At 38.0% G+C, this 24,727-nt stretch overlaps 2 protein-coding genes across 3 annotated transcripts in view; one reads left to right on the top strand and one right to left on the bottom strand.

Annotated features, from left to right (window-relative positions):
* STK26 (serine/threonine kinase 26) overlaps positions 1 to 12,489 on the top strand; it is a 66,207-nt gene extending 53,718 nt beyond the window's left edge. Inside the window, exons 4-12 of the mRNA XM_081222230.1 lie at positions 306 to 362; positions 4,835 to 4,943; positions 5,029 to 5,186; positions 6,103 to 6,288; positions 7,386 to 7,534; positions 8,572 to 8,665; positions 9,090 to 9,152; positions 9,235 to 9,371; positions 10,430 to 12,489. Coding sequence (XP_081078356.1) covers positions 306 to 362; positions 4,835 to 4,943; positions 5,029 to 5,186; positions 6,103 to 6,288; positions 7,386 to 7,534; positions 8,572 to 8,665; positions 9,090 to 9,152; positions 9,235 to 9,371; positions 10,430 to 10,454 — 978 coding nt within the window. The 3' untranslated portion in view covers positions 10,455 to 12,489. The remainder of the gene's footprint in view (positions 1 to 305; positions 363 to 4,834; positions 4,944 to 5,028; positions 5,187 to 6,102; positions 6,289 to 7,385; positions 7,535 to 8,571; positions 8,666 to 9,089; positions 9,153 to 9,234; positions 9,372 to 10,429) is intronic.
* A 2,010-nt stretch (positions 12,490 to 14,499) lies between these two features.
* Positions 14,500 to 24,727, bottom strand: part of FRMD7 (FERM domain containing 7) — a gene marked incomplete at both ends in the record, with an annotated part of 58,265 nt that continues 48,037 nt past the window's right edge. For both annotated transcript variants that reach the window (XM_081221718.1, XM_081221719.1), the window contains 5 exons: positions 14,500 to 15,552; positions 17,206 to 17,281; positions 17,624 to 17,692; positions 19,006 to 19,169; positions 20,543 to 20,638. In XM_081221718.1, coding sequence (XP_081077844.1) covers positions 14,500 to 15,552; positions 17,206 to 17,281; positions 17,624 to 17,692; positions 19,006 to 19,169; positions 20,543 to 20,638 — 1,458 coding nt within the window. The remainder of the gene's footprint in view (positions 15,553 to 17,205; positions 17,282 to 17,623; positions 17,693 to 19,005; positions 19,170 to 20,542; positions 20,639 to 24,727) is intronic.

Genomic DNA, 24,727 nt, shown 5'->3' with positions numbered 1-24,727 from the left:
AAATAATTTAAAGCGATGTTTTTTTTCTGGGTTTTATAAAAGTTGCTAACAGTTAAACAATAAGGAACAATAATGTGTTATTTATTTAGCTATATCATATGCTAAATAGGTTTCAGGGAGGGCCAAGACTCAGAACTTGACTTTCATTTGTAATAGTCTATGGAAAAATATATTATGAGTTCCAAACAACTGATTTTAAACCTGTCTTTTAGAACCAGTACATTAGTATGTCAGATTTAACATTTATGCTAGTATGTTACTTGGCTCAGGTTTATAATTATTAAACTATTTCATGGCTTTTACAGGGTTCAAAATTATGGATAATAATGGAATACCTGGGTGGCGGTTCAGCACTGGATCTTGTAAGTATTTTTAAATAATTACACACATATATCCATACTTGCACTTTTTTCTTTTAATTGGAGTAAGCAATGGTTTTTGGACAAGCTAAGCGGTTGTCTAGTTAATATGTTCACTGTGTCTTCAGGACTACTACTCTTATATAGATTCAGCTATATTGCAGGGTTCTTCACATTGCTGGCATTCTTAAAGTATATAAGAAATGCAAACAGCTTAATAAAATAAAATTCCCCCAAAATTAGGAATGAGTGTGTGACAGTTGCTGTCAGTTTAGAGTTTTACTTTACATGCTTATCCCTGAGAAGACTCAATGTTCTTAGATTTTTAAAAAATATATCATTCAGATAACTGTCTCTAAAATTGGCTCTTGGGTTCTGACCAAGAAGGCCTACAGACCCAGCTCTCTGCAGAGTTCTCTCTGTCCCTCTATAGGTCATTTGGAAATGTGATGGCATCTTTGTCACAATGACTTGGAAGTGCCACAGCCTTTTTAGTGGGCAGGGACCAGGCTGCTACAATCCTGCAGTATGCGGGAAAAGTTCTAACCAATGAAGATATGTTCATGCATGAAATGTTTTTGAGAAACACTGGTTGTTTTCCCCAAGTGGTGTGATTCTGTCAGTGTTGTTCCCCGCCTTTTAAATCTTTATTAACATGACATTGTATTTAAAATGCAATATGAATGACTAGAGACAAGTTTGTGTAGTAGAATAACCACTGGGCTGGCCTGTGGGAGTTTGAGGTTCTAGCGCTGGCTCTATTTATAACTAGATCTGTGACTGTGAACCAGACACATAAATTCCTTGGACTTGGATGTCCTATAAAACAAAGAATTTGCTCTAAGCTCCTCTTCCATGTTTAATATAATATGACTTTTACATAATGTGCTTCTGCCTTTGAAATTATAGAGTCTGCTGTTTCTAAAAGTAATTTTAATTCTTATTTTTTAAAGTGGAGATGAGTTTTTCTGACTGAAAGTAATCAAATATTTTTCAAAGGCTTTCATCCTGACTGCCAATGACTCCAAAGTTTCAAATAATCCTGTGAAAAGAAATGACCATAAGCGATTTTCTTCCCTTTAAACAGAACCATACTTAAACCATTCTAAAGAAATGGTAATTAAACTTGATGGAGAGCCTCATCTTCTAGGAAATCATCTCAGTTTAATCAGTTGCTGAGTTAGGTCATCCTTCCTTGTGTCTAATGTAATTCTTATATCCTAAAGCTCGAGTTCATTTTTTTCTTTCTCTCTCCTCTCTAGTGAGAGAACGTAACTGGTGTTTCTTTGGATAATAATCCTTCATGCATATGGAGTCGGGTCTCATTCTCCTCTTGCTGTTAAATGATCTCAGCTCTATTTCTCTTGTCACATGGTTTGATTACACAATAGTTTTTTGATTAGCTCCACCAGAAGCCTCACAATTGCTCCACGAGCCTCCTTCCACTTCTTAAATATTAAGAACCCTTTCCAAATTTATCACAGTTAACTGGCCCCCAAAAGTGCTTACCATGTCACTTCCCTGTTTTGTAGACATTGGCAAAGCTAGTGCACTGCTTTCATCCGGATTTCTGATAGCAATGTGAAGCACTGGACACTGGCCCAGCCCTAACTAATACAATCTGTATCCCCAGTAGTAGTTTGGTCAGTTTTATGAAATCTCTGAATGAAATGATTGTGAGATCATAATCTCATTCTGCCATTCTGATCTCCACGTAAATACAACAAATACCTATTAGCATAAATTCAATGAACTTAAAATGTTCTTAAAATCAAGAGACCTAGATCCTAGTCCTGGTTCTGCCATTGACTAGCTGGCTAATACTGGGCAAGCCATTTAACCTGTGCCTCAAATGTTCCATGAAGAAATTAGATGAGTAATCTCTCGAACTCTGTTTTTCTAGCCCTAACACTTAATGATATTGTGATTTAATTATAAACCTCATTTGACTGGACTTTGTAGGCAGAGCCAGTGATGAGAAAATGTGCTATTTCTTCTTCATATATAGTCCTGTACGAATGAATGCTATCATTTGGGGGAATCTAAGAAAGGATCAGGCTTAGAGGAGGGCACTGCTACCAGGGACAAGAGAAATCAGGAGGGATGCTGAGTAGAGAGTGTTGATCCTTAAACTGGTGCCTGACTAATGGAACATGATTATGACCAGTATTGATGTCAACATTATATAGTGTATACCTCAAGATTCCCTCCCATTCTAACAAAAATAATTAGTTGTATGTGAACAGACTTTGAGCATACTATACATTATTTTATTGAATTGATTATACCTTCTTTCCAAATAGAATTGCAGTGACTTACAACAAAAACACATATAATAATAAGGTTAAGAGAATAAAACATGAGCACCACGGGAAAAAGTTGGAAACAATATGCTAACTGTAAGAGAAAGCATAACAAAACATGGTGCATTAGAGACTGGCTGGAAGTCAAAAGAGTATGGGGAACACCCCCAAGCCCACAAGTAGATAGTCTCTGAAAGGGAAAATGTCCCTCTCTTGAATATCCTCAGTTGACAAAAGAGGCAAATCACACAAGGCCAGTACACTGCCCCGGGGGCAGAAGTGTTAGCTATTAGAGACATGATATGGTCTTCAGTCTTTAGAGAGAAGCTCAGTTGTGAGCTCCAGGGACAGTCGACCAAGATCTTGCCTCATCTCTCCCAAGGTTGCACTGGAAATTTTTTAAAAAGCAATCTGTGTTCCATCTACTTTACCTTCCTTCTCTTTCCAACTCCCTTATTCCTCCTTTTCTGATCATTATCATCATGGCTAAGGAAACATTTTAACCACAAGGTTTGGGACAGTTTTCTGTCTGATAGTGAACAAGAAAAACGCAGCTCTACCACCACCCCATTCCCATTTCCCTGCCACCCAGGCGCCCCTGCCATCCCCCTCCGGTACCCAGTTAAGTGAGATTTTACTTTTACTGAATTTTGAACTGGACCTAAGTATACCAGATAAGCGAATGGGTCTGTAGGACCACTTTTCTGTTTGTTTTTACTTAAATATATTTTTAAGATTCTGTGTTATCCAGGGCACTTTTAGAAATCCTTCAGAATGATAGCTAGTACCTTTTATATGGACCTTGCCCAATTTCCTAAGTGACTGAGGGTATACCTCCTCTGGCCCTGTCAGCATTTTATGATCAGTGATACTAAGTACTAATCTTAAGTAGTATGACATTTATCTTTAACTTATTTGGTAGTACCTCAGAATTGCATTGCCAGCAATCAATAAAATAATATGCCATTTTCACCTTTTAGCTGACTTTAACCACGGCTGTTTAAATAGAAACTTTTGGGGTGGAAGTTGATATATTTGAAAGTAAACAGATAATGTTACCTAGGAAAGGCACCTATTGAACTATGAACCTCCCTGGAGTATACTATATGTCCAGAGCATAGTTAATATTAAATGGTGAGACCGAAGTGTGGTTTCTATTTTAAGCTGTTAAATTTCAACATGAAAGTGCCCTTTATTCAGAATAAATATGGCATTCATGAAAGATGAAATACAGAAGGTGCCAAAGAGCTGTGAATCCCTCCCAGTGTGAGGCAGAGTGGGCAATATTTGATTTTCACCACCTCTTCCCTCCTTCCAGCAAACAGAACTCTACCTCAGCTCTGACTTTAGATTCCCACCCTTTCCTGTAATAATATTGTACAGTCCACTGTTTGTGCTTTATGAGGTACCAGAATTTTAAAATAACCATTTATTTTAAGGAGAGATTTTCAGATATTCCATTACAAATTCTCCTGAAACCTAATCATTGCTTTCCTTGTATTGCAGTTAAAACTACTGGCTTTAGTACAGGGAAATGTGTTACATTTATTTGAAAAACCGTATCCCTCCATGATTTGATATTTGTTTACAATGAAAGTCTGAATAGTTTAATTATTATATTCCTAGCTAAAATTTAAATCTGAGTCTCAAAAAAGGCTCTATGCTTTACAATGTTTTTGAAATACACAAATGCTAAGAACTGTGCTACAGCTGACCTATATGATCAAATTTGGTTGCTGCAAAAATCTTATGGACCGTCTGATCTAAAAATCAGTTCGGTGTAAATATTTAAGAAGTTTTAAACAGCAAATGCCAAAATTTAAGTAGCTGATTTCTTTTTTCCTATCTGAGAAAAAGAACGCTAGTTCTGTCATTATTTAAGCATGTTTCTTAGGTCTTTGATGTAAATATTTAAGAACCTTAGTATTTGGAGCTAGTATATAGGTTGTGCTATCTTTCAAGATTAAATCTAATCATTAAAAAACCCTTTCTGCCCTTTGACTTAACTTTCCTCACCTTTTAAAATTTTCTCATTTGTTTAAATATTGGTTTAATAAACAGAACTGCTTCATATATCTAAGCGATTCTCTTATTTCAAAGAGAATGTCAAGTTCGAACTTCATTGTTCCAAACTTTTACATGTATATGTATGTATGTGTTTTTCCCCCTAAGCTGAGAGCTGGTCCATTTGATGAGTTCCAGATCGCTACCATGCTAAAGGAAATTTTGAAAGGTCTGGACTACCTGCATTCAGAAAAGAAAATTCACCGAGACATAAAAGGTATACAGAAGTCTAATGTGAACCTGAGAAAAACAGATGCATTCTGAGGAAGCTGAGGGTTTTTTCATCTCTTTTTCCCTCCTAGCTGCCAATGTCTTGCTCTCAGAACAAGGAGACGTGAAACTTGCTGACTTTGGAGTTGCTGGCCAACTGACAGATACACAAATTAAAAGAAATACCTTTGTGGGAACACCATTTTGGATGGCTCCTGAAGTTATCCAGCAGTCAGCTTATGACTCAAAAGTAAAGTGTTACCTGTACAAACTATTTTGCTTTTAATATTAAGTTTTATATAGCGTACTATCCTATTTAATAAACTGCCTTAATACCCCTTCCTTTTAAAGTATTCCTAAAGCTAGAGTCATGTCAGATGTTGCTGGTAAATCATACGTTCCCTTGATGCTGGTAATATTTGGACCTTCTTCCCTTCAGTGGCCTTTCATCCTACTTGGAATACAATCCAAAGTTCTTACTATCACATATGTGGCTCTCTACAGTCTGGCCCTTGTCTACCTCTGGCTCATCTCCTATCACTCTCCTCTATTTTCTTTTTTTTGATCTCTCTTCACTTCCACTTTTTTTAAATTAATTTTTATTGGCCCTCTATTTTCTGTCTGCTTCAGCCACAGTGGCCTCATTGCTGGTCTGTGAACACAGCAAGTCCCCTCTAACCTCAGGACCTTTGCACTTGCCTCTCCCTCTATCTGGAATAGCCTTTCTCCCAATTAGGTCTCTGCTTAAACATTACCTACACAGAACAGTCTTCCCTGGCTATCCTGTGTAAATTTGCAGCCCTTTTACCTTATTCATTATTCCCTTATCCTGATTTACTATTTTCTTCACAGAACTTAGCACCATCTGACATCCTATTATTTATTTATTTATCTGTCTCTTCTACTAGAACATAAGCCCCTTGAGAGCAGGGATTTTGTCTGGTTTGGTCACTACCTGAGTCCTCAGTGCCTAGAATACAGTAGCTGGCACAAAGTAGGGGATTTGATCATTTTTTAAAATAAATGAATTATATTAATAAAAATTTATTAACATCACATTTCTTGAGACACTTTCATATTGTATGACCGTTAGACTCCACATGTTGTTTTGTGGCAGTATGTTGGAATGGAATTTCAAGGTAATTGTTCTTTCCTCCTTACCTTAGGCTGACATTTGGTCACTGGGAATTACTGCTATTGAACTAGCCAAGGGAGAGCCACCTAACTCCGATATGCATCCTATGAGAGTTCTGTTTCTTATTCCAAAAAACAATCCTCCAACTCTTGTCGGAGACTTTACTAAATCCTTTAAGGAGTTTATTGATGCTTGCCTGAACAAAGATCCATCATTTGTGAGTATATATGCTATGACTGCTATTTTCTATGATCAGCTCTACATAGAGCCAGTGTGGTTTGTTCAACAGTGAGGAATATATTGCCTGTGAAAACCGTCTAAGATCCATCCAGGAACGTGATTCTTCCCTCTATGTTGCTAATTTTGTTTAGTTGTTGACAAGATCTGTAGTTCCTTCTCTCCTTCCCCTGCATCTTTTTCTCTTTTTTCTGTGGTCCCTAGCTTCTTTATTCTGTTGATCATTTCCTATTTCAGGGGGAAATAAAGTTCATTTTCTAGGATGTCATTATGAAAGTATATGTATAACTATTCACAATGATTTTTATTCAACTGTGTTTTCATGAAAAGTTGTTTGCGTTTCACTATTTTTTATTTAATGTTCAGAAATTCCAACATGAAGTTGTATACGTTTCCTGAAGTCTAATGAGCTCCATTCATTTACTTGGCAAAGTTGATTACAGTTGTTTTACTGTTTTTAAAATAAAGCTGCCCGATGACTTCGAGAAACTAGAAATATACAAGAACTGAATTTGATGTGACAATTTTTAAGTTGCTAATGAATATTCTCATATTAATAAAATACTAGGGGGGAAAATATCCCCCACAGCACCTGGTGTTTGTATTTAGATGCAATATGAATTAATGTGTGATGAAGAAGGGGGTCATATGATATGTGCAGATAATAACAAAGTTACAGCCTTGCTAGTTTTCATCCTTTTTTCCAATTTACAGTAAATATAATAAAAGTATTTTAAAGCACTATTTTGAAACGTTTTTAAATTTTTACTTAATTATCAAAGTGCTGCCATGTGTTTCTCTGCTTTTAAGAAAGCCCTGCTGCCTGTTGCTAGTAGGTAGGCCACCTTTTGCCCATTGGGCTTTAGCAAATTGGTACCAAAGTAGTGAATTTAATTTGGTTGCCTTGAGCCACTTCAAAAATAGAATTAGCTATTGTCCTATGGCATTTTAGTTGTCCTCATACCTGCAGACATACTTTTACACCTTTCAGCTTAATAACTGAAGTGATTTCTTGTCACTCCTTGCAATCAAAAGAGCCTAGAAATATTCATGCATCCTTTCTTTTTTGTTCCTTAGCGTCCTACAGCTAAAGAACTTCTGAAACATAAATTCATTGTAAAAAATTCAAAGAAGACTTCTTATCTGACTGAACTGATAGATCGATTTAAGAGATGGAAGGCAGAAGGGCACAGTGATGACGACTCTGATTCTGAGGGCTCTGATTCGTATGTACCAATTATTTAATTTTTATGTAGATAGCCCATTTTAATATTGCATATATTTTAACTGTGATCCAATATGCTTTCTCTAGCATACAATATAAACCTTATTCTAAAGTCTGACTTTAGAAACTGTGAAAATCTTTTAAAATCACAGTCTGTGAAGTACAATGAATTTGGAAACACGTTTTTTTTCTTAGAAGCGAATTGCTTTAGTTTTAAATGGTCTCGGTCTAACCCCTAGTGGATACTTGAGTATATTACAAAATTTTGGAACAAGATTCGATTTAAGGTGTTTTACTAGTTTGCCCAAAGTGATAAGGAGCAACGTCTTCTCTTACTTTGATGGCAACCTGCAAAATCCCTCTGGAGAACTAACGTTTCCCACCTCTTGGCCCATATACCAAACCGTGATCAGACCGGGACGTTGAAATATTCATTTATATCTCATTTGTACCCCCTAAAAAGTTGCACTGTTTTTTAACTGCAGCATTTATACTAGCATTTTAGCCTCTAAGTCCATAATTTAATTTACTCCTTCGCTAGCTGAATTGACACAAAGGCAACACCAAATTTCTTTAGATACTACTTGCATTTATGAGAAATTGCCCAACTTTTAAAAGGTCTAAAAAATACCAGGATAGTTGTTTTTACTCTGTTCTAATGGTTGTTGGCCTTAGCTGCCCATGAGAGTCACCCATGGAGCCTTTCAAAAATGTAAATCAACTATACTCCAACATATAATAAAAATTTTTAAAAATCACAAGCCACACTACAGGAGATCCTGATCTAGTCAGTGGGAAGGAGTTGGGGCAGGGCTTTATATATAGTAAGAGGCCTTCATGTGCGATTCTGGTACACACTTAGAGTTGAGAACCATTGCTACTCTTCAGTAAAAAGTGGTGTCTATCTGAAACTGAGATCAAATGATTTTTTATACATCGGGACAATTCTCCGTTCGGAGTCTGGCTGCATTGATTAGGTATTTTCACCAAGCTGTATCATTTAGGAACTTATAGAAGTATCTTTGGCAATCTCTTTAGGGAATCCACCAGCAGGGAAAATAATACTCATCCTGAATGGAGCTTTACCACCGTGCGAAAGAAGCCTGATCCAAAGAAACTGCAGAATGGGGCAGTATGTATATGGAGATGATCACTTCCTCTTGGTAGACTTTTTCGAACTATATAGTGAGAGTATAATGGCCAAAATCTGTTAGAATTTAATACCCCTAAACGCTCATCTACCTCACTGTGTCCATAGTAGGTTTCATTTGCCATTCGTTTTGAGCTAATTAAGAAAAGGTCATAGAAGTCATTTAAGTGGCCATTGGTATGTTTTAAAATGCATTTTACCTAGAGATATCTAAACCCAGTGGAATCATGTATATCAGTTGTAATCCTCTAAGTTAGAGAACTTCTGGATGATGGATGGGAATTAGTGACGGGAAGAAAGCATGGAAACTTACCCTGTATTGGGTCTTTTGGGAGGAGGATTCCAATGAATGCACATGAATGATTATTTTAATGTCATGTGTATAATCTATAATATTTGTTCAAAGGAGCAAGATCTTGTACAAACCCTGAGCTGTTTGTCTATGATAATCACACCTGCATTTGCTGAAGTAAGTACAGATTCATTAGCTTTGGATATCTATTTTAAGAAGTATAGTGATTTTAAATGTTATAGCTATTGATCTTTCTCAGCTTAAACAGCAGGATGAGAATAATGCTAGCAGGAATCAGGCCATCGAAGAACTGGAGAAAAGTATTGCTGTGGCTGAAGCTGCCTGTCCGGGCATCACAGATAAAATGGTGAAGAAATTAATTGAAAAATTTCAAAAGTAAGCATGAAATGTCATTTTTAAAACACTATTTTGACATTTTCTGTTGGATGTTCATTTATGATGCGATAATATAATTACCTACTTGATTCAGTCATTCCGTTTATTCCTAACAAAGTCAATTCTTAATAGTCACATGCTTGAAAACTGTTTTGTTTGTTGCCCACCTTAAACATTAGCTTTTGGAATTATTATCTTCGGGCATTACAAGGTAGTTTTCCACTGAACGAAATGACCTGTTTTTTTTTTTTTTTTTTTTTTTTCTCCCTGTTAGTAGGAGTACAGACAAAAGGTCAGGGGACATATTCTTATTTGGACCCTTGTAAATGCCATTGAGGAATGCTTTCATTCTTGCTACTACTCTTATCACACTGCTGTTCACATTGTTTCAGTGCTAAAGTTCATTAAGTTTAACCCCCATAAGAAAAGTTATGGATTTTCGGTAGAGAAACTCAAATGAAGACTCTAAAAGGTTCTTATGTTTGATTTCAGTTTCTATACTGCCTGTTGAACTGTTGCTTTCACTTTGTTCACATTCAATAAAGTTCTTACATTTAATTTTTAAATTCCCTTTTAAAACAAGACTTTTGTACGCATATACAAACACAACTACTTAGCTCAAGCAAGTTATAAAAAGCACTACTAATCTTAGCCTTAATCCCATTATATTGCTTCTCAGTGCATCTTTATATTCCTTTGTATTTGTGATGCCGCTGGGATCAAGTTGGAACAAACCATACAGCCTGTAAAACACATAATCTCCTAGATCTTTCTGGCTGATAAAGCCTATTTATACTCATCAGCTAAAGCCCCTCTTAAAATCCCTTAGTTTTTAGTGGAAACCTCCCCTCTTTTCCAATTTGCAAACAAATCAATTGGAAGTTGTAAAATCAGACCCAGAAGGGATTTTTGAACCACTTTATATTTTAACGTTTACATGATGAGACGCAATACAATTTTTGTTTGCTGAATCAATTCTTTCATTGCAGAGTTCATACAGATGTAAAATAGACACATGCATAGTTGTATATCAATTTAAGTTTTTCTTAATTTTATAGGTGTTCAGCAGATGAATCCCCCTAAGAAACTTCTTGTTAGTGGCTTCTATTTCATATGGACCCAGAGAAACCCACCAAAGCTACTTCAAGCTTAACACTGCTTAACTCATGAGCTCCACGTGCCTTTTGGATCTTTGTGACGTTGAAGATTTGGAAGAAGCTATTCAACTATTTTGTGATGGTGTTTATCATTTTATATTTTAAAGAGATTATTTTGTAAGGAATAACTTTTAATACTATAGTTTTACCTGTATTCTAGTAAATGTTGAGATACAGTTTTGCTTTTAGGTATCATTATTACTTAAGTTACTAGGATGAATACCTTTCATGTTTTGATCTTTAGTTAACTGTACACTTATGAAACATACAGGTCTTTCAAAGTCATCCTAAATATTCAACTTTTGTAATCATCAAGCCTCAAAAAGCTTTTTTTTTTTTTTTAAACACAAGCATATTCTAAAAATGACTACTGCTGGGGAGGTGGAAACAAGTCACACGTTCTTAAAGCAGAAGGTTTATTTTTGGGTTTTTTTTTGTTTTTTTTGTTTTTTTTTGGCTGTGTTGGATCTTCGTTTCTGTGCGAGGGCTTTCTGTAGTTGTGGCAAGCGGGGGCCACTCTTCATCGCGGTGCGCGGGCCTCTCTTGTTGCGGAGCACAGGCTCCAGACGTGCAGGCTCAGTAGTTGTGGCTCACGGGCCTAATTGCTCCGCGGTATGTGGGATCTTCCCAGACCAGGGCTCGAACCCGTGTCCCCTGCATTAGCAGGCAGATTCTCAACCACTGCGCCACCAGGGAAGCCCAAAGCAGGATTTTTTAATAAGCTCTTAGAAATGAAACCTGGAAAACTATTGACTCTTCTCCCAAGTGGGTATGATATTCCAGGCAGCTCAATGATGATCACATTTGAGAGCCCTGCATTTGAAACATTTAGAGGCAACATGTAGCAACAGAGGTACCTCTTGGTGTGCAGTATTTACTTTCTCTTATAGAAGAGACAATTGACCCTTATTTAACATGGTTGGAAAGTTAAAGCAGTACTAATTAGCCAAGGATGGATTTTTGGTAATACCGGAAGAATTAGTCAGGATTCATTTTTAAAATCAACTCAAATCACATATTATATGCTTGGATTTGGGGAGCTTAAAAGAAGCTGATTATCATGTGATTATAAATACCTGAGCAACAGGTATGAATATAATTTACAGCAGCATATTTTTGTCATGGTCATAAAATGTCCTATAAACTATTTATACATTTTTTTTCCTCATAACTATCCAATACATAAACATCATTTGTTCATTTTTGAAAGGGTATTTAAATAAGCATTTTCTAGTTCATATGAAAATAACCATAGTACAGGATGATTTCTGTCCGTACAAAGGTAAGTTAGACTGTACAGTTAATTTTCAGTTATATTTATGGTACTGTTACATGGGTAATACCTTTTTCTTTTAAGCCCAGTATATATATTATGCCTGCCTAAGTTCTGAAGTGGGGCTATATTTCAGTAGTTGTAGAATTATTGATATTAATTAGTTTTGATAGTTAATGTTTTATTGTTTGGATCTGAACAATTTGGTTTTTGCACAAAAGTCATTTTAATAAACCTGAATAATTGCCAAATATTAGAAGAAAGATTTTCTTCAAGTGAAGAATACAGTTTTTAGTCAAAGCGGCCAGTACCTCTTCCTTTTTTGTAATAATACAGACACTTGAATAAGTTGTTTTTGTGTCATATGCCAAGAAAATTTTTTCATTGGTGCCTATACTGTAATAATTACTTTTAACACATTGTATTTTGAAGTAATAGTTCAGTTAAAATTTTCACCTGCTATGTAACTGAAACTCAATTACAGTTTATAATTTGTAGAGGTCTGGTAATAATTTTGCAGCTCATATCATGTATCAAATGAATATTTTTGTAAAAATAAAAGCAACAAATTTTTTAATTGATTATTTGAAACTTTACAGCACAGCTGCACCATGGATAGAAAATTGTATTGCTTATTCATTATAGTTATTAGTCCTGTAAACTGTTTCTGGGTAAGCATACTTCAGTGTTTTGCGGGGGGGGGGGTTAAAAATAAATATTTAAATTTCCTGGTCCTCAATGTTTGTTTTCTTGAGGTGGGGGTATGGTGTGGTATTTTAATTGTTTCAAATCATTTCTTCTGTCCCCTTTCATTTATTGTTGGAACTTTAACAACAGTGTTTCCACTGGAAACTAGAAGGTATTCTTCACATTTTATTAAACATTGATTATAGCTCCAGTGAATATGTCCTGATTTCTGCCTCCTGTCCTGACAGAATTATTAATAGAGTCCTCTTTCACTCAAAAATGTCCTTCCTAGGTTACACAATAAACTTTATGGTCACCCTAGTTATAGTTTTATTAGGAAATTTTATACAGATTTGAATGCTGTATTTCTCTGGGGGAAACAAATTTCACAAAGATTTCTAGAAACTGAGATGAGAAATAGCATATAATCCTAAAAGAATTTGAGTTTTTGCTAGAGAAAAGGTCAGAGATGAACTTAATATAGCTTTGAGTATCTATAGGATTAATATATAGGTGATTGGGTTTCAATATATTCTTATTATTGAATAGCTATTCTAGACTTGTGAGTTACCGGATTCAATTCCAGGAGCAGGAAGGAAAGTGCTAGCATGTTGGAAAGAGGTAGAGTGAGGTATATTCAAAGGGATTTTTGTGGTGTAAGGACTAGGAGAGTAAAAAAACTATTCCATCCATCTTTTCTCCATTCAGTCATATATAAAAATAGCTTGCTTACATAATTGCATCATTTCTCTGAAGTCACTACCTAACATTATCTTGTAAATATGTTTTACTTACCATTAAAATCAATAAAGAAAATAAAGTTCTCAAATAGAATGCTATACCTTCCAAGGGAAATAATAGAGAAATTTTGAATGGGTTAAGAATAGAATTTTGAAAAAAAAAAAAAAAGAATAGAATTTTGGTTCATTAACTCAGCCTGGAGTACTATCCTTTTTTTTTTCAGCTACCCCATTTCTACCACTTCTCCATCCCTGACTATACATTTTAACCTGCTTCCCTCCTTTTCCTTGTTCTCTAAATGTCCCTTCCCTTAATTATAGGCCAGAGCCAATCACTTCTGAAATTGACTGAAACAAAATGAAGTTCATACTTACAACTTAATTTTCAAATAAATGGGTTTCCATCACTGTTTATTAAAATGCTATTCATCTCATTTCCTTGCCTACATGCACACAACAAGATATGGCAAAAAAAATGCTTACAGGAGAGATTACATAAACAGACCAACATGTTAACTTTTATCTTTCACTACATATTACAGCTAGTTAAGAATAGAGAATAAGTCAAACATCATATTATCCCCATCAGGCAGATGTCTGGCTTTAGAAATTGATCAATTCCTGAATTTCCGAGGTTTAGAATTCTGCCAAGTCCTAGATTAATTATAAACTTGTGTTCTGTTGAGAGAATCTATGTTCCTTCTTGTTCCTGAAATATAGGAGAGCCATGCTCCCCCTAACATATGTTATAAAAATTGAAGTCTTTAACATAAAACAGGGCCATTTTTACTGGGTCCCGCATGAATAATGAGGACTGAAACCTTTAGGTGTTTAAGAACAAAATGACCAACACACTCACAGTCTACTAAATCGCTAAATGATATCAGAACCCAATTCTGTAGGTCAATCCATACTGTCACTGTTCTTCAGTGTTGAAGAGCCTGACCTTCGTTTATAATGTCTCTTTGGGGAAATGTATAATGGAGATGACAAATACCCACCTCACTCTGCTACGGGGCTGGTGAGGAAAGGGCATGTTCCAGAATGATTCAGAGGGAATAGAAGAGTGAGGCTTGAGGAACGGGGCAGAGCTGGATCTTTCATAAGCTAAGTGCCTAATCCTAGAAGAGTCCCTTAATACCGATGAATAGTAACAAAGAAAGTGGTTTTTGCAGAAGGTTCCTTATGTTTCACCTAAGTTAGTAACATGGAATTGGCCTGGAAATGTTCATAGGGTTCACATTTTAAGCTAAAAAGTAATTACATGGTTTTCACAAAGTCCTATCTTCAGCACTTGATGTATTGAAAGAGACACCTTCATCTTCTTCATCTAGCTGTAGACTACCAGAAGACAAGCGGATTCTGGCCATGGGTGAACTTATTCCTTTGTCATACAAAGAGTAGTAGTCTGGTTTAAGAATCTCTGATTCAGAATCACTGGATTCACTAGCTACACACCCTTCTGCTGCTCCCTGATCCACTAAAACTGTTGGAAACTCCTGCTCTGCAAACACATATGTAAACAGGTCAGCTTTACGACTCAGAGCAGGACAAGGCCCTAAAGGTCTAAATTCTGATCCAAAAGGAAAACGGATAGTCTTCATGTCTGATTGGCTCTGGGACCGTTTAGGGAATGGCTCTTGAATGTTATATGCAAATGCATCTTCTAAATTTGGATCTTCCTCTTCTAGATCTACATTGAGGTTGCCCCTGCCAGTAGTTTGGGCCATAGCTTCTTGGTGTTCTTGAAAGTCTTGCTGAAAGCTCTTCATTCTGAGGTTCCTTGGGCCTCTTTTGGCTGGCTTCATTGCGGTAGGCTGTAGACAGCTGTCTGGCCTTTCCCTTTCCTCTGCCATGATTGGAGACTGTCTGGGCACCTGGGGTGGTCTGTCCACATAAAAGAAGACTTGGGGAGGCATAATATCAACCTGCTGACCAGTACAAGGAATATAGGGCACATCTGTGTAAGTTAGCTGCCTTGCTGGACTCATTTTGCTTGTAAGGCCAGAAGATGTGCTCGTGTGATTGTCAGCAAACTTACAGCTTGTTTGGAAGGAGCTTAGAGGACTCCTTTCCTCAAAGTAGTCAGGATCGGGGTCGGTGGTAAAGACAGGGTCTGTATAAATAAAAGGGAACGAGGAACTGCTCTGGGACTGATGTAATGATGTGGGCTCTGACTCTGGTTTGGAATGCTCCAGCTCGGCTGCAAAGGTCACCTCCACTGCAGAGTTTCTCCTCCTGCTGTCCAGCACAGGCTCAGAGGCGTGCACTCCATTCACATTTCGGTAGTACCCACTGCCATAGGCTAGTCTCAAATCTTCCACCTTGAGAGAAAGAACATGTTGGTGAAAGAAGGAAAAAGCCATTTGGTTGGGGTGGGGACAGGGATCTAAATCAGCCTTGAATTTTGCAAAGGTAGTTTTTCACAAAGGCCTTTCAACCCATGTTCTATGCCAGGGTTGATAAATAGATACACAAAAGGTAATAACTTGTACCACATCCCAATTTATGTGCTGAAAAATACACGACACTTTCCTTTCTCAACACCATCACACTCCCAGCCTCCGCATTCTCTATCTACTTGAGCCAGCATCGTACTTCAAGCAGTATGGTTGAGTAGCTGTATTCATGAGCTAGGAGTTCTGCCTTTTGGTCCTGGCTCTGCCTTTATTTGCTGTGTGACCTTAGGCAAGTCTCCTAACCTCCCTGTTCCAGCCTCCTCCCTATTTTCTGTAAAATGGTGGGGAGGAGGGCTGTAAATGGCATGAGACGGTCAATCATTAGATGGTACCTTCCAGAATTATACCTCTGTGATGCCTTTCAGATAAAAATTGCCTCTGACTTGAATGAAGACAGAGTTTATGAGACCTCTAATAAATTTTTTTCAAGGGAGAGCAAAAGAAAAATAACATGGTTCATACTATAAAACTCAAATGAAGCCATCATCTCACAGTTCCAGGAGAATAGCACTTTGTTCTTAAATTAACAAAATTACATAGCAAAAGTACTTTAAAACCTTGACCCAAAGGACTTCCCTGGTGGCACAGGGGTTAAGAATCCGCCTGCCAATGCAGGAGACACGGGTTCAAGCCCTGGTCTGGGGAGATCCCACATGCCGCAGAGCAGCTAAGCCCGTGTGCCACAACTACTGAGCCTGTGCTCTGGAGCCCATGAGCCACAACTACTGAGCCTGCGTGCCACAACTACTGAAGCCCACGCTCCTAGAGCCTGTGCTCTGCAACAAGAGGAGCCACCGCCATGAGAAGCCCGCGCACTACAACGAAGAGTAGCCCCCGCTCGCCGCAACTAGAGAAAGCCCGTGTGCAGCAACAAAGACCCAACGCAGCCATAAATAAATAAATTTACTTATTAAAAAAAAACTTAGGGCCTCCCTGGTGGCGCAGTGGTTGAGAGTCCGCCTGCCAATGCAGGGGATACGGGTTCGTGCCCTGGTCTGGGAGGATCCCATATGCCGCGGAGCGGCTGGGCCTGTGAGCCGTGGCCGCTGGGCCTGCGCGTCCGGAGCCTGTGCTCCGCAACGGGAGAGGCCACAACAGTGAGAGGCCCGCATACCACAAAAAAAAAAGAAAAAAAAAAAAAAAAAAAACTTAACCCAAGACCTTATAGCTTCCTCTAAGCCTTAAGATTTTCATAGGTAAAAAAGCAGCTTTTAGTTTAAAAAATACAAAGCCATAGAAATTCGTTTGGATCTGCATTTTGCAAGATGTTAGCAATACAGGTTGCAATTTAAAGACGTGCCAGATCTTTCCAGTCTATAAGGCACACACACCAGTTTACCCAATGATCTTCTATTGGCTGGAGACTGAGTTGACAGACTTCCCCAGGAGGCTAACCTAACTTGACCAGAGTAACCTTTTTACATACTGGGAGATTCTGGCAGAATCAATTCCTGGAAACATTTGAAATGGGGATGCATTACATTTATCTAAAGAAGAAGGAATTTTCCAAAACCTTACTTGTTTTGACACATCAGAGAGGAGGTCTGGTGAGGACCTGCACTGTCGTTCATGGTACTGAGATGGGTAATGTTTCCTGAAATTCCCAAACAGAGAAGGAATTTAAATAGTCTTCATGTGAGTACAGGATCCCTATAAATCTCTAAATTCAACTTAAAAATCAATGTGACAAGTGGGAAGCAGCCAGATAACACAGAGAGAGCAGCTCGGTGCTTTGTGACCACCTAGAGGGGTGGGATAGGGAGGGTGGGAGGGAGGGAGACACAAAAGGGAAGAGATATGGGGACATATGTATATGTATAGCTGATTCACTTTGTTATAAAGCAGAAACTAACACACCATTGTAAAGAAATTATACTCCAATAAAGATGTTAAAAAAGAAAAAATCAATGTGACAAAGAGAAACAAAACCATGTACCTTTCAAATGGCAAGCTCTTCAACCTCCCCTTTTTCCCATATTCCAAAAGTTGCCTTTGGGTTCTTCCGCTATTATAAAAAACAAGATAAACAATTTTATGTACATTCTTTGTAACCCAGTAGGCTAACTAAAAGCCAAAAGTGTCATTTATTGTTGAAATCGAAAGATTCTGGATGAATGACATATGTCGTGAATCTCTGACCATCACATTAATAATATACCCATTTATCCGAGGATCTGGCAGAGCAACCTCAACTATTCAGAACCCAGAAATTTTTTAAAAGTTTCTGAACAGCGCTCTATAACAGTTACAAATTCTGGCCTTGAAAACTAATATACTTTCCTTTAAAGGCCTTTCCCCCTCCTCCAAACTTACACATAGTTTCTAATGAGGCTATTTGTCTGGTTTCCCAATCCGTGACAGGAGAAAAACAGCTAACTAAACAGTAGAAGAAGGTTGCTCCAGTCAGACATACACTAGCAAAGAAAGCCAGCTGATTGCTGGGAGAAACACAAGAGCCAAAAAAGAAATCACTAATATAATAAAATCCAAAAAGTCTGAGCCATTTATCACTGTGGTGCAGGGTCTGACATGCCTCCCCCGCCCTGAGGCTGCCCCTGCACTACAGCTGCTGGCAGAGGATAATAAGTGATGTTTATAATAGGTCATTAAGAAAAGGGAAAAATATCCTCAGTATCATCTGTTTAAAAAGACAGGGATTTGTAGAATACATTTTGGAAAGAGTCCATAAAAATATGTACATTGTAAAAATCTCACTTTTTACTGGGGCAGGCTTCTACTACTTGAAAAATCCTTCACAGGAAGCATTGGATTTGAATTTTTTATCTTAGCTAAGAGTTTGAAAGCGTCTTCCAAAGAACTCCTAGGCTGGTGGGATCAAGTAAAAACAAGTTCTTATTTTGACCTCGCTTCCTTTCCTCCAAGGTGTTAACGTGTAGTAAGGAGCCTCCACTACAATATTGTTCCACCTCTCAAATCCCTTAGCCCCTCCAGTGCTTTCTCATCCTTTTGGTGGTGGTTAGGATGTTGTTGAGCTGTCCTTCCTATGGCTAGCATGTAAGTTGCACGTAAGGAAAACAGTAGGTTCATTGACTACGTTTTCTCAAACGGCATATGCCCCCTTATCCTTGCAGAAATTCTGATCTAACCTCTTAAGTGGGGTGTACACCTGCCCCTACCTCCCTGTTAGGAAATATTGACTTAATGAGTCACACAGAGAATGAGCAGTAAAGGGTATCATCCTTTATGTGATTGAAATCGATTCTTTATTGCTTCTAGAATTCAAGCTCCTCCTACTGCCTTCCATGTTATTGAAAAGAAGTTGTGTGTTTAGTTTGCCTGTGTGCAATATTTAATTACCTGTAGCGGAAACTGGAACCCTTGCCGCAGAGTAGGGTTTTGGGCTTTGATTTGGGCTCTTCAGAAAGTCTGAAGAAAGCATGGTACTCCACACAAGTCTTCCAGAAAGCCTTGCAGGCATCTCGGCTGGCCATGGTGAACTCCAAGGTATCCTTGCACAACACCTGTATAAACCAATTTCCATCAAGCAAAACATCCTTCAAGAATATCAAAGACCTTCACATCCCAACGCCTTCTAAACTATTGGTCCAGGGGCCCATCCAGCTTCTGATTTTCCACTTGGCTCCCTTTCAGCTTCACACCTACTGAAACCAAATGATTGGCAAACTTCCAAGGAACAGACAGGGCCACTGCTCAAAAACAGAACCTTCTCTAAGAAGCAAATCTTGCTCTGCACACCCTCCTCACCTCACACGCTTTTTTACCCCCTCTTCTCTGCCAGGAACATATTTATGAAGTTGTAAACTAGGTTAAAATGAACATCAAAGGACATCCTTTCAAAGTGACAAGAAGTTATAAATGACCAACAGGAAAAAGGGAGGGAGGAGGAGATCTTTCTTACAAATGGTAGGCTTTATAGGATGATTGTATATACATGAGTCTTTCTAACACACCAGCTAGAAACATTCTCCCTCTTTATGCTGCCTTGTTCTATGATGCTCTGTGTTGCTCATTTAGCGTATTCTAATTGGCTGTAGGGGAGCTTAGTCTTCCAGACCTAAAGTGCAAGGTTGCCCCATCTCCTGACTCACTATATACCCCCATTTGCCCATGCACGTGTGCAGTCCACTTTGCTGCTCCCCTTTTCTCATTCCTCTCCAGGTCCCTGGATGCAGCCCTGGGATTCGTCACAAGCTTCACACTGGCTTCAGTCTTCTGAACTGCTCAAATGAACACTTTTATCTAAGGCTAAGGTTCAGAGAATCAAGCCCAAACTACTGAATTATCTGAAGGTCAAAAATGTAGTTGATACATATTTTTAATTTCCTTTATAGTCATAAAAAATTCTTTCTAGCCCCTTTGTCCCATCCTGTACAATGCAGTCTTGCCCAATAGTAGCTTCTTTTGCTTAATATATACCCACTCCCCACATCCTGCTTTGGGAAAGAGTAGGTGTTCAATTATTTGGCATGTAGTAGGTGTTCAATTACTTTTGCTTAAGGAAAGAAGATGAAAACACTTTATAAAAGGAAGCAAATAACGTTGAATTAATATGTCCACAGTCTTAGATCTGGGCTCTTTCATTTGAGTTACCAAATCCCTGAAAAATGGTTTCTAAGGAGACTTATCTTTCATCCCAGCCACCCCATTTTCCTATTACTTTATTCATTTTGAACTGCCAATAGGATTTCTTAGTGTTTTGCCTTTAGTAAAAATATGACTAAAGCTCTGGTTTATTTATGTAGAAGCAAAAGAGGGAGAATATTATTGGTCAGGGCCAGGCAGCTTTCATCACTCACAATCAAACCATTTGCAGAAACAACCAAGAAATCTCAAGTGAGTAGAAAGTAAAAGAATTTATTCAAAAGCTACTTACCAAGGTGTTGGCATGAAGTTTGATGAGAAAATGTTTTCTCTTAAAACTCAACTTGCGGATTTTAGCCCAGTTGAAAGTATTGATCTTTGTATTTCCCTATGATGAAACACATGACAGATTTCAGGATGAATGTCAGCACAAGCTGGTTTGTAAGACAATGCAAACCTGTTGGAAAATGCACTTCATGAACAGGACTATCCTTGATCTATCTCTTGCACAGACTGACTGATCCAGTTGTACTAGATAGAAGCTATGGCCAAAGAAGGCATTCCAGGTGGGACACAAGCCTGCTCTGAAATGCAAGTAAGAAGGGGCATGCCTGGGAAAAGTTTCTAACCAGGATAGGGGATCACAGTAGAAAAAGATTGCAGGTATCCGGGTATACCCCAGTTTTCGAAAGTTCACTTTACGCCACTTCGCTTTTACGAAAAACCCACATTATTACAAGTTTTCGCTAACTGAAAGAAATCCAAAGAGTATTTTTGCTTTTACTCCAAAAAAGGAGAAAATAAAAATCAGCATTTGTTTTGCAGTGAGCTGTTATAGAGGCAGCACACACCCTGAGCAGTGAGAATGGCACCTCTTAAGCTCCTTCCCCAGGAACTACACTCTGCTCGGCAGCTCAGCATCAAGCCACCATAGCTTTGAACTGTACATCGGTACTTATCTCGATTTATTTTGTGCACCCATTAGCAAGATGTGTCCTCAGGTAATGCTTCTTCACTTTATACTCTTTCAGCTAGGAAAGGTTTCATAGGAATGCTCTACTTTCAAATAGCAGGGGAAACCTGAACTGCAATAGTTCCTCTAATCTCACCCCCTTCCCATGTTTCCAAATTTAACTGCTTTAAAAAAAAATCCCATTTATTCTGCCACCTCATTTACTCAAACCCCTTCAATAGCTCTGCACCACCTACATCAACTCTAAACTATTTTGGCTTGATTTTCTTGCCCCAACTATATTGGCTATAACTTTGATCCCACTGCTCCCAGAAAACACCTTTCCATCCAACTCTGTACCTTCCCTCCCATAGGTCTCCTCATTCTCCTTACCCAGAATGACTAGCGCCTCCTCTAGGATATTCCATAGCATTGCCATAGCCTACACCCATTTCTAACTCCTCTGAACTCCTTTAGCTCTCCTGGACTACTCAAACAGTTTAACTCTCTTGTTTGTTTGTTTGTTTGTTCACATAGTCCAAAAATCAAAGGGGGTACAAAAATAAATATATTGAGAAGTCTCACGCCCACCACTGTCACTCCTACCTCTGTCCCCATCTAACCACTGTCTACAGGTAACCACATTATTTTGTTGGGTATACTACTTCTGCAACTAAAGTAAATGTGATAGATTAGCTTTTGATTACTCATTGTCTGATATTGATCGTTATTTCTCTGGTCTTTCAAAACAAATTGTGACTATCGTAATGACAGGAGCCATGTGTCATGCTTAATGTTAGTTTCTTGATTATGTCATCCTTTATCCTTCTCAGGACCTTTGCCTGTGTGCCCTTTCCCTGGAACACCCTCCTTCATCAGCCAACCCTATCCCGTTGGTCTGGATAACTTCCTCAGGTCTTGCTTAAATGTTAAGTCCCTTTCACATGTGTTACCTTAGTATCCTGTGATTCTTCTAGCACAAAGCACATCACATTTGTTTATAATTACTTGTTTAATTGTCTGTCTTCCTCCTATTAGAATTTAAGTTCCTATTAGAATTTAAGTCAGGGTCATGCCTGTTTACCTCTACAGCTCTAGTACCTGGCACAGAGTGGATGTACAATAAATATACTGATAGAAGGATGAATGGATTGCTGCCCAACTATAAATATACTCAAACTCATTGAACTGTACCATTAAAACAGATGACTTTTATGTTATGCAAATTATAGCTCAATAAAGTTGTTTTTTTTTAAAGAAAGAATAGTACAATGAAGAACAGATAGAGGGTACTCAATACATAAATACACTTTGACTGGATTTCAGGTAGGACAAAATAGATCATCTATATTGTTCCCAACTGTCCACAGAAGTATTCACAATGAAAGCGATCACAACTAACATGACGGTCTTGCTCTCATACCCTTCCCATTTTCTGAGGGTTGCAATAGGAAATAGCAAGAATCAGGGTTAGCAAGAATAGATACATGAAAGCAATCTTGAGAAAGAAAAATGGAGCTAGAGGAAGCAGGCTCCTGGACTTCAGACTATACTACAAAGGTACAGTAATCAAGACAGTATGGTACTGGCACAAAAACAGAAATATAGATCAGTGGAACAGGATAGAAAGCCTAGAGATAAACCGACACACTTATGGTCACCTTATCTTTGATAAAGGAGGCAAGAATGTACAATGGAGAAAAGACAGTCTCTTCAATAAGTGGTGCTGGGAAAACTGGACAGCCACATGTAAAAGAATGAAATTAGAACACTCCCTAACACCATACACAAAAATAAACTCAACATGGATTAAAGACCTAAATGTAAGGCCAGACACAATAAAACTCTTAGAGGAAAACATGGGCAGAACACTCTATGACATAAGTCACAGCAAGATCCTTTTTGACCCACCTCCTAGAGAAATGGAAATAAAAACAAAAATAAATAAGTGGGACCTAATAAAACTTCAAAGCTTTTGCACAGCAAAGGAGAACATAAACAAGATGAAAAGACAACCCTCAGAATGGGAGAAAATATTTGCAAATGAAGCAACTGACAAAGGATTAATCTCCAAAATTTACAAGCAGCTCATGCAGCTCAATATCAAAAGAACAAACAACCCAATCCAAAAATGGGCAGAAGACATAAATAGACATTCCTCCAAAGAAGATATACAGACTGCCAACAAACACATGAAAGAACGCTCAACATCATTAATCATTAGAGAAATGCAAATCAAAACTACAATGAGATATCATCTCACACCGGTCAGAATGACCATCATCAAAAAATCTAGAAACAATAAATGCTGGAGAGGGTGTGGAGAAAAAGGAACCCTCTTACACTGTTGGTAGGAGTGTAAATTGACACAGCCACTATGGAGAACAGTATGGAAGTTCCTTAAAAAACTAAGAATAGAACTACCATATGACCCAGCAATCCCACTACTGGGCATATACCCTGAGAAAACCAAAATTTAAATAGAGCCATGTACCAAAATGTTCATTGCAGCACTATTTACAATAGCCAGGACATGGAAGCAACCTAAGTGTCCATCTATAGATGAATGGATAAAGAAGATGTGGCACATATATACAATGGAATATTACTCAGCCATTAAAAGAAACAAAATTGAGTTATTTGTAGTGAAGTGGATGGACCTAGAGTCTGTCATACAGAGTGAAGTAAGTCAGAAAGAGAAAAACAAATACCGTATGCTGACACATATATATGGAATCTAAAAAAAGAATGGTTCTGAAGAACCTAGGGGCAGGACAGGAATAAAGACGCAGACAGAGAGAATGGACTTGAGGATACGGGGAGGAGGAAGAGTAAGCTGGGACGAAGTGAGAGAGTGGCATGGACATATATACACTACCAAATGTCAAATAGATAGCTAGTGGGAAGCAGCCACATAGCACAGGGAGATCACCTCGGTGCTTTGTGACCACCTAGAGGGGTGGGATAGGGAGGGTGGGAGGGAGACTCAAGAGGGAGGAGATATGGGGATATATGTATATGTATAGCTGATTCACTTTGTTATAAAGCAGAAATTAACACACCATCGTAAAGCAATTATACTCCAATAAAGATGTTAAAAAAGATTAATAAAAAAAGAATAGATACATGTATATGTATAACTGAATCACTTTGCTGTATACCTGAAACTAACACAACATTGTTGATGAACTATACTCCAATATAAATTAAAAATAAGTTATTACAAGATAATGGCTATATTTCCCTGAGCTGTATAATATATCTTTGTTGCTTATCTAAAAAAAAAAAATAAAAATAACAAAGAATCAGGGTTTGAGTGGACTGGGTAAAAATTCCCTCCTGGGTGAACAGGTGTACCTGTGATCCATTGGGTCTTTTGTCCATCGGTGTGGCTCTCATGTTGTAAAGTTTATAACCAAATAAATTAGAAGGTTAAGATTCTTGTTGCCAAGTCTGTACCTGATCTGCTTTGTGACTTATTTCAGTGCTCTAATTCGGTCCTGGGGGTCAGTGGGTCTGAAGCCA

Source organism: Mesoplodon bidens (assembly GCF_964165515.1).
Source record: "Mesoplodon bidens genome assembly, chromosome: X".
NCBI lineage: Eukaryota > Metazoa > Chordata > Mammalia > Artiodactyla > Ziphiidae > Mesoplodon > Mesoplodon bidens.
The sequence above is the reverse complement of the archived record's forward strand: the minus strand, read 5'-3'. Positions and strand labels throughout refer to the sequence as shown.